The sequence below is a fragment of the Dipodomys spectabilis genome, unplaced genomic scaffold, assembly GCF_019054845.1.
Source record: "Dipodomys spectabilis isolate Male_0828 unplaced genomic scaffold, ASM1905484v1 ptg000317l, whole genome shotgun sequence".
In the NCBI taxonomy this organism is placed as follows: domain Eukaryota; kingdom Metazoa; phylum Chordata; class Mammalia; order Rodentia; family Heteromyidae; genus Dipodomys; species Dipodomys spectabilis.
The window spans coordinates 1,393,207-1,405,279 of record NW_024870994.1 but is presented as its reverse complement, the minus strand read 5'-3'; the positions used below and the strand labels follow the sequence as shown (position 1 = coordinate 1,405,279).

At 54.8% G+C, this 12,073-nt stretch overlaps 1 protein-coding gene across 5 annotated transcripts in view; it reads left to right on the top strand.

The window, feature by feature from the left end:
• The window catches only part of Stau1 (staufen double-stranded RNA binding protein 1), a 49,831-nt gene extending 37,992 nt beyond the window's left edge, over positions 1 to 11,839 (top strand). For 3 of the 5 annotated variants that reach the window (XM_042702187.1, XM_042702185.1, XM_042702189.1), the window contains 8 exons: positions 5,075 to 5,305; positions 5,928 to 6,071; positions 8,978 to 9,124; positions 9,734 to 9,809; positions 9,919 to 10,238; positions 10,630 to 10,752; positions 11,315 to 11,400; positions 11,636 to 11,839. In XM_042702187.1, the coding sequence (XP_042558121.1) occupies positions 5,075 to 5,305; positions 5,928 to 6,071; positions 8,978 to 9,124; positions 9,734 to 9,809; positions 9,919 to 10,238; positions 10,630 to 10,752; positions 11,315 to 11,400; positions 11,636 to 11,651 (1,143 nt within the window). In that variant the 3' untranslated portion in view covers positions 11,652 to 11,839. The remainder of the gene's footprint in view (positions 1 to 5,074; positions 5,306 to 5,927; positions 6,072 to 8,977; positions 9,125 to 9,733; positions 9,810 to 9,918; positions 10,239 to 10,629; positions 10,753 to 11,314; positions 11,401 to 11,635) is intronic. The other 2 variants (XM_042702188.1, XM_042702186.1) reach the window with 1 other exon arrangement.
• The last annotated feature ends 234 nt before the right edge of the window (positions 11,840 to 12,073 follow it).

The following is a 12,073-nucleotide window of genomic DNA, read 5'->3' as shown; positions in this document are numbered from 1 at the left end:
GAAGAGCTGAGGGACAGCGCCCAGGCCCAGAGTTCAAGCCCTACGACCGACAAAAAAAAAAGAGTCTCCTGAACTTACTTGCCCAGGCTGGTTTTGAACTGTGATCCTCAGATCTCAGCTTCCTGAGTTGCTAGGATGACAGGCATGAGCCACCAACGCCTGGCTAGGAGGAAGGATTTATTTGGCACCCATTTCAGAGGTCAGTAGATGTTTGGTTGACTCCTGTTGCCTTTTGAGCTTTGGCAAGGTAGAAATAGCATGGCTGAAGGGTGTGGGAACATGAGCTGCTCACTCTTAGTGGCCAGCAAGAGGCAGAGGCGGTGGAGGGACGCACAGAGGCCGTACCGTCCGCTCCGATGCCCTCCCATGCCCACTCACTGCTCTCCTGGCTTCTCCCCATCCAGTCAGCCTGGGTCCCGTTTATCCACTGCAGTGCTTCTCCTGGATCTTGTGGAATATTTTTAAAAAGGATTTAGGAGCCTTTCCGCTCAGTTTTGTTTTTTTTTTTTTGGCTGATCTAGGGGTTTGAACACTGGGCCTGGGCGCCGTCCCTCAGCTCTTTAGCTCAAGGCAAGCACTCTATAACTTGAGCCACAGCGCCACTTCTGGTTTTCTGGTGATTTATTGGAGATAAGAGTTTCCTGGGGGTTGGGGGTTTAGCCCAGCGGAAGGGCACCCCGCCCGGCGCGCGCAAGGCCCTGGGTTCGGTCCTCAGCCCTGGAAATAAAGAAAAAAAAAAAAAAAAAGAGTTTCCTGGAGGGCTGAGAAGGTGGCTCAGAGGTAGAGTGCTTGCCTTGCATGCCTGGGGCCCTGGGTTCGATTCCTCAGCACCACATAAGCAGAAAAAAAAAAGCCGGAAGTGGCGCTATGGCTCAAGTGGTAGAGCGCTAGCCTTGAGCTGAAGAGCTGAGGGACAGTGCCCAGGCCCAGAGTTCAGGCCCCACGACCAGACACCCCCCCCCAAAAAAAAAAAAAAAGTTTCCTGGACTTTCCTGCCTGCCCAGGCTGGTCTTGAATTGTGATCCTCAGATCTCAGCCTCCTGAGTAGCTAGGATTACAGACAGGAGCCACTGGCACCCAGCAAAGCTCACTTTTTTTATAATAGCTTCATTTGTTGGGGATTGGTTGTCTAATAAAAAGGATTAATGGATTATTTATTCAGAGTTGAAAATAAAGTACATTTACTAGGTTTTCTTCAACACAGCATTGTTAATCCAAATATGCTAGTGAGGTAAAGAAGAATAGTTTTTATCACATTCCAAATTCTTGGCAGAAATTTTCCCCATGCTTCATTATAGCATCTTTTATGTATTTATTTTTTTGTTTGTTCATGGGGCATGAACTCTGGTCTTGGGTGTTGTCCCTGAGCTCTTTCACTTGAGTCTAGTGCTCTACCACTTTGAGTCACAGTGCCACTTCTGGTTTTCCAGTGCTTAATTGGAGAAAAAAATCACACAGACTTTCCTGCCTAGGCTAATTTCTAACTGGATTCCTCAGATCTCAGCCTCCCGAGTAGCTAGGATTACAGATGTGTACTACTGATACCAGCTCTGTGTGTGTGTGTGTTGTGTGTTTGTGCGCGCACGCGTGCGTGCGTGTGCGTGCGTGCGCGTGCGCGCCATGCCTGAGCTGGAGCTCAGGACCTGGATACTGTCCTTGTGCTTTTTTTACTCAAGGCTAGTGCTCTACCTCTTGAACCACAGCTCCACTTTGGGCTTTTTATTTGTGGTGTTTAATTGGAGGTAAGAGTCTCACAGGCTTTCCTGCCTGGGTTGGCTTTGAACTGTGTTCTCAGATCTCAGCCTCCTGAGTAGCTAGGATTATAGGTATGAGTCACCAGCGGCTGGCTTTACAGAAGCATTTTTTTTTTTTTTGGTCTGGTCATGGGGCCTGAACTCTGGGCCTGGGCGCTGTCCCTCAGCTCTTCAGCTCAAGGCTAGCGCTCTACCACTTGAGCCACAGTGCCACTTCCGGCTTTTTTCTTTTTGCTTATGTGGTGCTGAGGAATCGAACCCAGGGCCTCATGCATGCAAGGCAAGCGCTCTACCACTGAGCCACCTTCCCAGCCCTACAGAAGCATTTTTTAAAGCCTGTGTGAAGGTGGTTATTTGTAAACATTTCACTTTTGCGGCTTTTCTCCAGTTACAGGTGGCCCCCATGTTTTGCGCTTGGCATGAAATACATACCTTCGTTCATCAAGTGTCAGTAGGCTAAGCCTGTCTGCACCTCCATCCTGCAGCCTGCCTGGACAAAGAGGGGCTCTGAGTCACCCTCAGGCCATGCTAAGGATTTTCATTTCCCCACCCCTGCCTGTCCCAGCGGGTGCGACCAGGTGGACAGTTCCCCCTTTTGGAGCACGGAGGCTCCTGGCCCTGCCTTTGTGCAGCCTTTCTCCTCCTGTTGGGGAGGCGGGTGTACCTGGGAGGAGAGCAAGCAGGGACCGACAAATGGCAGAACAAGTTGCTGAGTGGAAGCTTCTCTCAGAGAGTCAGTCACCTGTGGGCGGGTAGGCGGGCATCCTGGGGGCAGCTGCCCTGTGCCTTCCTGCCTGATCACGGTCCTGAGAAGCGGCGTTTCCACGAAGTCTGCCCCCAGGTGCCCACCTAGATCAGCCTGCAGTTCTGTGTGGCTGGGCCTCCCTGACGCCCCTGTTGGGACAGGCGTGGCCCGCACCCTGCTTGGCCCCTATTGCCCTGTGTAGCTGTTTCTTGGGCATACTTCTTTTTCCTGCCCAGATCTTCAACTTCTAATTTCCCAACGTAAGCAAAGGTTGCAAGAACTCAGATTCACTAGTGGCTGGGGTCAGACATCTTCCCTTTCTTCCTCTTTTCCATTGAAGGCAGAGATCCTTTTGGTCTCCATGTTTTCTTTTGCTCAGTCACTTCGATTGTGCTCTGGATGGTATTTTGGCATGTGTCTCTAGCAAGGACATTCTCCTGATAGTCCATTATTAAACACGGGACGCAGGCTCCTGTGGTCCTCAGGCTCCTGGGGTAGCTGTGTCGCCCTGCTCCGCAGTGTAGCCATGTCTTTGCTGTGAGCCGGTCCCAGCATCAGGCGGTAGCTTGCATTGTCTGATCTCCAGTCCTCAGCCTTCCTTTGTGTTTCATGGCATTGACAGACATGACGTTGACAACTGAGTTACAGATTCTGGTGGCTTATTCTTTGGCAGGGCCACAAAGGGAGCGATGTCCTCAGAGTACCACATGATGTCGCTCTGCTGGCACTGGTGACCTTGTGCTTATAAACTGGTATTGAACACTAGTATACTCCCCTAGATCAGGTCCTTGTTTCTTTTGTTTTTTTTGTCAGTTGTGGGACTTGAACTCGGGGTCTGGGTTCTGTCCCTCAGTTCTACCACTTGAGCCACAGCTCCACTTCTGGTTTTCTAGTGGTTTATTGCAGATAAAGAGTCTCGTGGACTTTCTTGCTCGGGCTGGCTTTGAACTGTGATCCTTAGATCTCAGCCTCCTGAGTGGCTAGGATGACAGGTGTGAGCCACCGGGTCCAGCTGGACCAGGTCTTTCTTCCCCATCATAATTCAGCAGACAGCTGCGGAGCCATGGGGGCCCTGCTCCCACTGATCCGTGCGTCTGGTTTGCCTCACTTGTCATGAGGAGAGTGGTTACAAGGACAGTCTTCTGCGTTCCACGCTGTCCTTGCACTGTCCCGCGAGTTTTCCTTTATTCATCTTATGTTGTGGTGCTGTGCTGACTCATAGCCATGTTACTGTCTTTTTTTTATTCCTGGTCCTAGGGCTTGAATTCAGGGCCTGTGCGCTGACCCTGAGCTTTTCTGAAAAGCTCAAGGCTAGCTTTTTTTTTTTTTTTTCCTGCCCATGCTGGTTTTGAATCACGATCCTCAGATCTCAGCCTCTTGAGTACCTGGGGTTACAAGTGTGAGCACTGGCGCCTGGCATGTTGGTTGCTGCCTTTTAACATTGAGTGTTGCTTCCTGATTACAATCAGAACTCGGGGCCTTGCCCCGGCTCAGCTTTCTTGCTCATAGCCAGAGCTCTGCCACTTGAGCCACTTCCAGCTTTTTGATAAAAATATGAGTCTCATGGGCTTTTCTTCCTGGACTTGCTTCACACCATGATCCTCATATCTCCTGAGTAGCTAGGATTATAGACGTGAACCACCAGGGCTTGGCCCTCTTTATTTTTTTTAACATGTAAAAGACTTGAGTGGCATCCACGCGGCTAAAGCCTGGCCTGTGCTCTGGTTCTCAGGTGTCTGCTGGCACTCCTGTCTACTGTGGGCGACTCACTTCATTGGTTTCCACGGTTTCCCTACCGAGGGTTGTTTTTTTTTTTTTTTTTTTTTTTGCCGATCATGGGACTTGAACTCTGGGCCTGGGTGCTCAAGATAAGCGCTCTACTGCTTGAGCCACAACACCATTTCCAGTTTTCTGAGTGGTTTACCAGAGATAAGAGTCTTATGGACTTTCCAGCCCAGGCTGGCTTTGAACTGTGATCCTCAGATCTCAGCCTCCTGAGTATCTGGAATTACAGTTGCTCCCACTGGTGCCCAGCTTTTTTTTTTTTTGCATAAGCATAGAAGTGTGTGTGTGTGTGTGAGAGAGAGAGAGAGAGAGAGATTGTCTGTACATTTGAATCCATTTGTAAGCCTTTTTTTCTTGCACACTTAAGTGGCCAACTGAGCTGCTGAAATTCACTCTACATTTGCTCCAGACTTAGAGAACTTTTACTTTTTCACAGCTGCATAGCCGCTCCTGCTTTATAAGCTTAGTCTGGCAAAGCTTCACAGCTGACAGCCTAAAGCGCGCTGCAGTTGCTCCCCTGTGCTGGGAGGGTGAACGGGAGCTGGGTGCCCAGGCCTCCCTGTCCATCCCTGCCTGTCTGGCCACCAGATTCCAGCGCGTAGAGCAGTTTAAAAAGCCGAAGGAAGGCAGCAGAGGTTCCCGAGTACTCACTCGCCTGCCTTACTCCCTACGTGTGTGCCTCCCGCACCGGGCTTCCCCCCACGCCCCGAGACCAGGCTTCCTGTGATGTGAGCGTGCCAACCAGTGTGTCCTGCCGCTTCTAACAAGTGTCTGTCACGCTTTCACTCAGTCTTTCCCTCTGCTACAGGTGGCCCGGGAGAGTGGCCCACCCCACATGAAGAGCTTTGTCACCAGGGTTTCGGTTGGGGAGTTTGTAGGGGAAGGTGAGGGCAAGAGCAAGAAGATCGCCAAGAAGAACGCGGCCAGAGCGGTGCTGGAGGAGCTCAAGAAGCTGCCGCCGCTGCCTGCAGTGGAGAGAGTGAAGCCCAGAATCAAAAAGAAAGCCAAAGCCCCGGGCAAGGTGAGGTCGGGGAATGGGAGGGGCCCCGGAGGACAGGAGGACCGAAGACTGCAGGCTCCCGCCGCCCTCCATCAGGGCTGCCACAGGCCTCTTCAGTGGTTTCTGGGTTTTAAGTTGCTCAGAAAGCTGGGAGCCCACTGGGCACAGCCAGCCTACCCTTCCACAGACTCCCTGCCCAGGCTTCAGCCACCTTGAATTTAATGTTGACACATGTCCAAAAGCCATATGTGTCAATGTTGGCTTGCTAAGATTTAGAACTACCTTGGGATCACCGTAGAAAATCCATGAGGCATCTTAGAGTTTTTTTTTTAGATCTGCTTAGCTGGGTGCCCATGGCTCACACCTGTCATCCCAGCTACTCAGGAAGCTAAGATCTGAGGATCACGGTTCAAAGCCAGCCAGGGCAGGAGAGTCCTTGAGACTCTGATCTCCAGCTAACCACCAAAAAAAAAATAAAAAGTAGAGCTGTGGTTCAAGTCAGAGAGTGCTAGCCTTGACCAAGAAAGCTCAGAGACAGCCCAGGTCCAGCAGGAGAGGGGAAAAAAAAGGTCTGGTTACCTCTGAGCCATGCCACGCCTGCAGCTCCTTTCCGTGAGTAACGCGGCACATTATTGCTCCTCAGTCACAGCCCAGCCCGGAATGCAGCCAGGGGATGAACCCCATCAGCAGGCTGGCCCAGATCCAGCAGGCCAAGAAGGAGAAGGAGCCGGAGTACGTTCTGCTCATGGAGCGGGGCCTCCCACGCCGCAGGGAGTTCGTGATGCAGGTGGGTCGGTCCTGTGGTGGGCAGCGTGTCCACCGTGTCGACTGAGGGGACGATGATTCTGTTCTTTTCAGAAGGCAAATTTCCCATCTCATTCCCGATGCCTTCCGGTTCCTGGGACGCTTAGTTTATCAGGTGTTAATTCCATGTAGATGTTTGGATTTAGCCATTTTAGGCCAGGTACAAGTGGCTCGTGCCAGTAATCCTAGCTACTCAGGAGGCTGAGATTGGGAGGACCTGGCTCTAGTCCAGGGCTGGAGGTGTGGCTCAGCGGCATAAGCGTCTGCCTGGCAGGTGTGGGGCCCAGAGCTCTAACCCCAGAATTGTCAAAGAAAAACTTGCCTTGAGAGCTTGCTTGGAGGATCTGGCAGGGAGTGCAGCGACGTGTGTACCCTGGACAAGACTAGTCCTTCTCTCTCTGTCTGGGGTGGCCATCCTTTCCGAGCACACAGCTTGGGGACAGATGCACATGGAGCGTCAGGAAGGAAGGGACAGCACCTAGCCACCAGATCAGCCAAATCGGCCCTGGTGACCAGTGGGTGACAGATGTGCAGCCAGATCGCCCTCACATCCAAACATTTTTCTTTAAACTTTTTTCTTGGGAAAAACAGAATTCAAGCCTTGCTCTGGTGGCTCACGCCTGTCATCCTAGCTACTCAGGAGGCTGAGGTCAGAGGATTGCAGTTCGAAGCCAGCCCAGGCAGGAAAGTCCGTGAGACTCTTATCTCCAATTAACCACCAGAAAACCAGAAGTGGTGCCGTGGCTCAAGTGGTAGAGTGTTCACCTTGAGCTGAAGAGCTCAGAGGCAGCACCAGACCCAGAGTTCAGGCCCCATGACCTAAAAACAAAACAAAAAAACAGAATTCAGTAGCCCTCTTCCCCCCTCCCCCTGAAGTTTTGCTCTCTGGATTTCATTTACCTACAATTACCTTTGGAAAATTCTGTGTATAAACTTTTTTTTGCGGGGGGCGGGGGGTCCAGTTGTGGGGCCTGAACTCTGGGCCTGGGCACTGTCCCTCAGCTCTCCAGCTCAAGGCTAGCACTCTACCACTTGAGCCACAGCGCCACTTCTGGCTTTTTTTTTTTTTTTCTGCTGCTTATGTGGTGCTGAGGAATCGAACCCAGGGCCTCGAGCATGCAAGGCAAGCGCTCTACCACTGAGCCACCTTCCAGCCCCTTTGGAAAATTCTAGAAGTAAATAGTTGGCTTTAAATTGCACATCCTTCTGAGTTGCATGTGAAATGTTGAGCCTCCCGCCGCATCTTGTGCCTGTGGGGTGTGCTGTCCAGCAGGTCCTTGCATGTGGCGGTCTGGAGTGCAGGGTGGACTGACACTCAAGCTGCTTTACAGAGAGCGAGGCCTTGGCCCTGTGGTTTCAGGATTTTCCTGGAGTGAACCTCAGCAGAGGAGAGGTGCTGCTGTTCAGAACTCCCCTGCAGTGGTTTGCAGCCTAAGAGCTGGCCCTGACCCGCTGTGTCTTGTCCCCAGTCAGGAGGCAAGGAGCGAGCAGCCTTCTCCGGAGCAAGTCGCCCTTTGCCGAGACTCCGCTCTTGGCTGTTCGCAGACCTGCCTGGGGCCCAGCCAGGCTTCCCTTTCTGCTTTAGCAGCCCCAGTGCTTGTGGTCGGGACCAGCTTAGAAGGGGTAGCCAAGTGTGCTGGACAAACTGGCCCTTAGGGGGGTGGCACGGCTTGAGGCAACATCTAGACACATGCGTGTTAGTTCCACCTCCACGGCTCGCTGCTGGACAGCTCCTGTGTGTGTGTCTGCCTTCGAGCGAGGCCCCGGCAGACGCTGTGAGCACAGATGCCCGCCCCAGCCTGCTGACGGTCGCTAAGTACAGAACATGGAGCTGGGGGGGCAGTCTGCCCCTTGCTTTCTCTGCCAAGTTGGAACGTGGTTTTTGAAGCTGGGCAGAAGTGTCTGTGTTTTGTACCAATTACAGGGCTCTGGGCATCGCGAAGTTTGAAGCTTAATCTGCATTCCTCACTTCCTCCTGTTCACAAGCTAACCAATGGCTGTGGTTCAGTTATTCCCACCCTGCCCACCTCTTTTTTGGAGGTGCTGGTGTTCAGACTTAAGGTCTAGCTTGCTCGCCACTTGAGCCACACAACACCCCTATCCCTTTTCCTTTCAGTTCGTTGTTTCTCACGTAGGATCGTAGTTTTCTTGGCCTTGTTCATCCTCTGGTGCCGGGATTACATTCATGCCAGCTCTTTCGTTGAGAGGGGGTTCTTTGTCTGGGATGGCTTGGAGCCATAACCCTCCAGTCTCTGTGTCTCTGCGTCAGCTGGCATGAAAACTGCCAGCCATTGTACCAGCCCACCACAGCCGATTTCAAGTTGGGAAAGTGGCATCTGTGACCCCAGTGGGGACGAGATGGGTGGCTCTCTGTCGTACTGGTACAGTCGGTGGACAGGGCAGCTCAGGCGTGCTGGACTCAGTACTAGTTATATCTGTGTTAAAATCATTGTATAAGCTTCGGTTTTCTTTTTTTTTGGTCGGTGGAGGGTCTTGAATTTTGGGTCTGGGCGCTGTCCCTCAGCTCTTCAGTTCAAGGTGAGTGCTCTACCACTTGAGCCATAGCACCACTTCGGTTTTCTGGTGGCTCATTGGAGATAAGAGTCTCACAAACTTTCTTGCCCCGGGTGGCTTTGAACTGGGATCCTCAGATCTCAGCCTCCTCCTGAGTAGCTAGGATGACAGGCGTGAGCCACCGGCACCTGGCAGGCTTAGGTATTTGATGGCTGTGTTTAACAGGAGCTCCCCAATATCTTGAGGGTTGTGTGGTTTCCTTTGCTTGGCCGGGCGGGTGTGTCTGAGGTGCGTCTAACCCCCCCCCCCCGAGGCCCCTGGTTCTTCTGCCAGCACCGGTGGAGGTGCGAGCTTGGTCTGTTGCTGCTCCCGCAGGTGAAGGTGGGCAACCACACCGCAGAGGGCGCGGGCACCAACAAGAAGGTGGCCAAACGCAACGCAGCGGAGAACATGCTGGAGATCCTGGGGTTCAAGGTCCCGCAGTCCCAGCCCACCAAGCCAGCGCTCAAGTCGGAGGAGAAGGTGACACTGGGCTCCGCTGTGACCTTGCGGGACAGCGCCCCTCCGGATGGCGCAGGCCCCAGGCCAGGCTCCACCCTCCTTCCCTTAAGAGCCTGGGCCTTGCTGGAGCGTGTCGGCGCCTCTCCATTTTGGTGGTCTCTGGGCTTGAGGTGTGAACGGGTGTCACTGTGACACAGCCCACAGCCACCTTGTCCTGGACAGGATCACGCTGTTACCCGTAGTTATCGCGGGCACTTGATTCCTCCCCCATGCGACGCGAACGCCAGGATGCAAATCCCGCACGCAGTGCGCACCTTGCGGTGCGGTATGGGTGGGAGGCCGAGGGGCTGTCCCGGTGGGACGGAGTCGGCGACGCCTGCTCAGCATGGGCTGCTCCCAGGGCCCAACTGCCACCCCGCAGGAGGGACGCCCCCCTTCGCTGGCTCCTGGGCCTCCTTGTCCTGCCTCTAGAGGTGTGGGCCCCCCCCCCCCCCCGCCCCCAGCGGACGCTGGCTTAGCCCTTACGAGCTCAGCTGCGTCGGTGGAGGGCAGGGTCCAGGGTCTGGTTTTAGGCAGTGGGGATGAGGATGTCAGCACGATTTGTAATCACGGCCTTTTCTCTTTCTCAAGACACCAGTAAAGAAACCAGGGGATGGACGAAAAGTAACCTTTTTTGAACCTGGGTCCGGGGAGGCGAACGGGACTAGTAAGTGTGTCGGGCTCGGCCAGTGCCTGGGGCTGCCGTGGGAACTGGGGCGGCGCCGGGCAGGGCAGGGCAGGGCCGGGCCGGGCAGGTGACGCTGCTCTCTGCCCAGGCCACCGCGAGGACGAGTTCAGGATGCCTTACCCCAGCCATCAGCAGCTGCCCGCCGGCATTCTCCCCATGGTGCCCGAGGTGGCCCAGGCTGTTGGAGTCAGCCAAGGACATCATACCAAAGATTACCCCAGGGCAGCCCCGAACCCTGCCAAGGCCACGGTAACTGCCATGATAGCCCGAGAGTTGTTGTACGGGGGCACCTCGCCCACAGCCGAGACCATTTTAAAGAATAACATCTCTTCAGGCCACGTACCCCACGGACCTCTCACAAGACCCTCTGAGCAGCTGGACTTCCTTTGCACAGTCCAGGGACTCCAGGTAAGGCGACCGAGCAGGGGCCCTGCTTTGAAGACCAGGGTCTCCACAGGGCTGGGGCTCCCGGGGCAGTGCTCACCCGCAGCCTGCAAGACAGCAGACCCGCACAGGGTCTCCCTCCAGGGCTGGGTGGGGCAGGGCTGGGCCACCGCAAGGACCACAGCCTGGACGCGGAAAAGCCTTGTGTCCTGGTAGCAACGTTTGCAAATTCCAACCAAGCCTGAAAACGCAGCTGCCGGCCACTGAGGACAGGGTCCCTGCGGGGCCTTTGCCCAGCCCTCACTGCCCTCCCCTCCCTCCTCTCCCCTCCCTCCTCTCCCCTCCCTCCTCTCCCCTCCCTCCTCTGTCCCCTGCAGCTTCCATCCAGGCCTCAATTCTCTTTTTCCCCTTTTAGGTTGAATACAAAGACTTCCCCAAAAACAACAAGAATGAATTTGTGTCTCTAATCAACTGTTCGTCCCAGCCGCCCCTGATCAGCCACGGCATCGGCAAGGACGTGGCGTCCTGCCATGACATGGTATGCGGCGCGGCCGGAGCTCGCCAGAGGGACGGGGGTCCTGTAGAGCTCGTGAGTGGCAGGAGAGGGGGTTCCGAGAAGTCCCTGTGGGTTGGGTGGGTTTCAGCTCTACCCGGCCCCTCCCTTCCCACGCTGGCCTCACTGTGGAGCGGCCCCGCCCCACGGCAGAGCCCCCGGATGGAAGCCAGCTCAGCCCAAGAGCGCGCGAGACTTTGGCTTGAAAGCAGGGTAGAAAATCTGTGGTCTGTTACAAAGGTGAACAATTCTCTAAAGAAATACATGCCAAAATCAGTAAGGGATGCCACATGGCGACTGCAGGCAGTTCTTTCAATGAGTATTTAAGCTGGGTTCAATAAACTATTCAGAAAAAGCTGGAATGGAGCTGCGGCTCAAGAGTGCGTTCACCTGAGCAAAAAGCTCAAGGACAGTGTGCAGGCCCTGAGTTCAAGCCCTAGGACTAAAGCAAAGGAAGGAATTGCATCTGCAGGCAGACACTGCCGCGCAGCCGCATGCGCGCGGCCGGGCCCGTGGTCACCGGTCTCTCCACCTCCGCCTCCCCTAGGCTGCGCTGAACATCTTGAAGTTGCTGTCCGAGCTGGACCAGCAGAGCCCCGAGGCGCAGAGGACGGGCAACGGGCCGCTGTCAGTGTGAGTGGCGGGCCCTCACCCCTGCTCTCAGTAGCTCAAATCTGAATGGTCCCAAAGGTACACAGTGACACCCCGCCCTGACGCCTGACGCCCTGTTCCCCTCGTGCGCCCCGACAGCGCCCTCCCTCCCCCCCACCCCCGCTTCCCGTCACCGCGACGACCCTGGGTGGCAGTGGGCTGTGTGACCGTGGCCCCTCCTTCACTGCAGGTCATTGTTGGTTTTTTCTTCTTCAAGGTGTGGGAGGTGCTGAACCTTTGCTGGCCACGAGCCACACAAAGCCCAAATAGACACTGAGAAGACCGAACCTGCTTTGAAAATATGGACTCTGATCTCTGCAGTGGTGAGGAGAGCGGGAGCAGCCGTGAAGACTGAGACGAAGACTGAGACGGAGGTAGAGGCCGGGAGCCCCGCTGCCCCGCCCGCCTGCCTGCCCCGCCCGCCCGCCCGCCCCTCCCCGCCACCTGGGCCCCAGAGCCTCCGTTCTGGCTTTTTGTTGGTTGTGTTGGTTGGTTGCTGTGTGAAGAAACAGAGTGTAGCCTTCAGTGGCTCACTCAGACATTTGGGACAATCCTGGACAGAGAGGCCTTACTCCTCCAGCCGAAAGTACCAGAGAAAATCAAATGCTTCCTGCTTGGTGTGGCCTAACTCTGGGGGACTCTGGCCCGCCGGCCC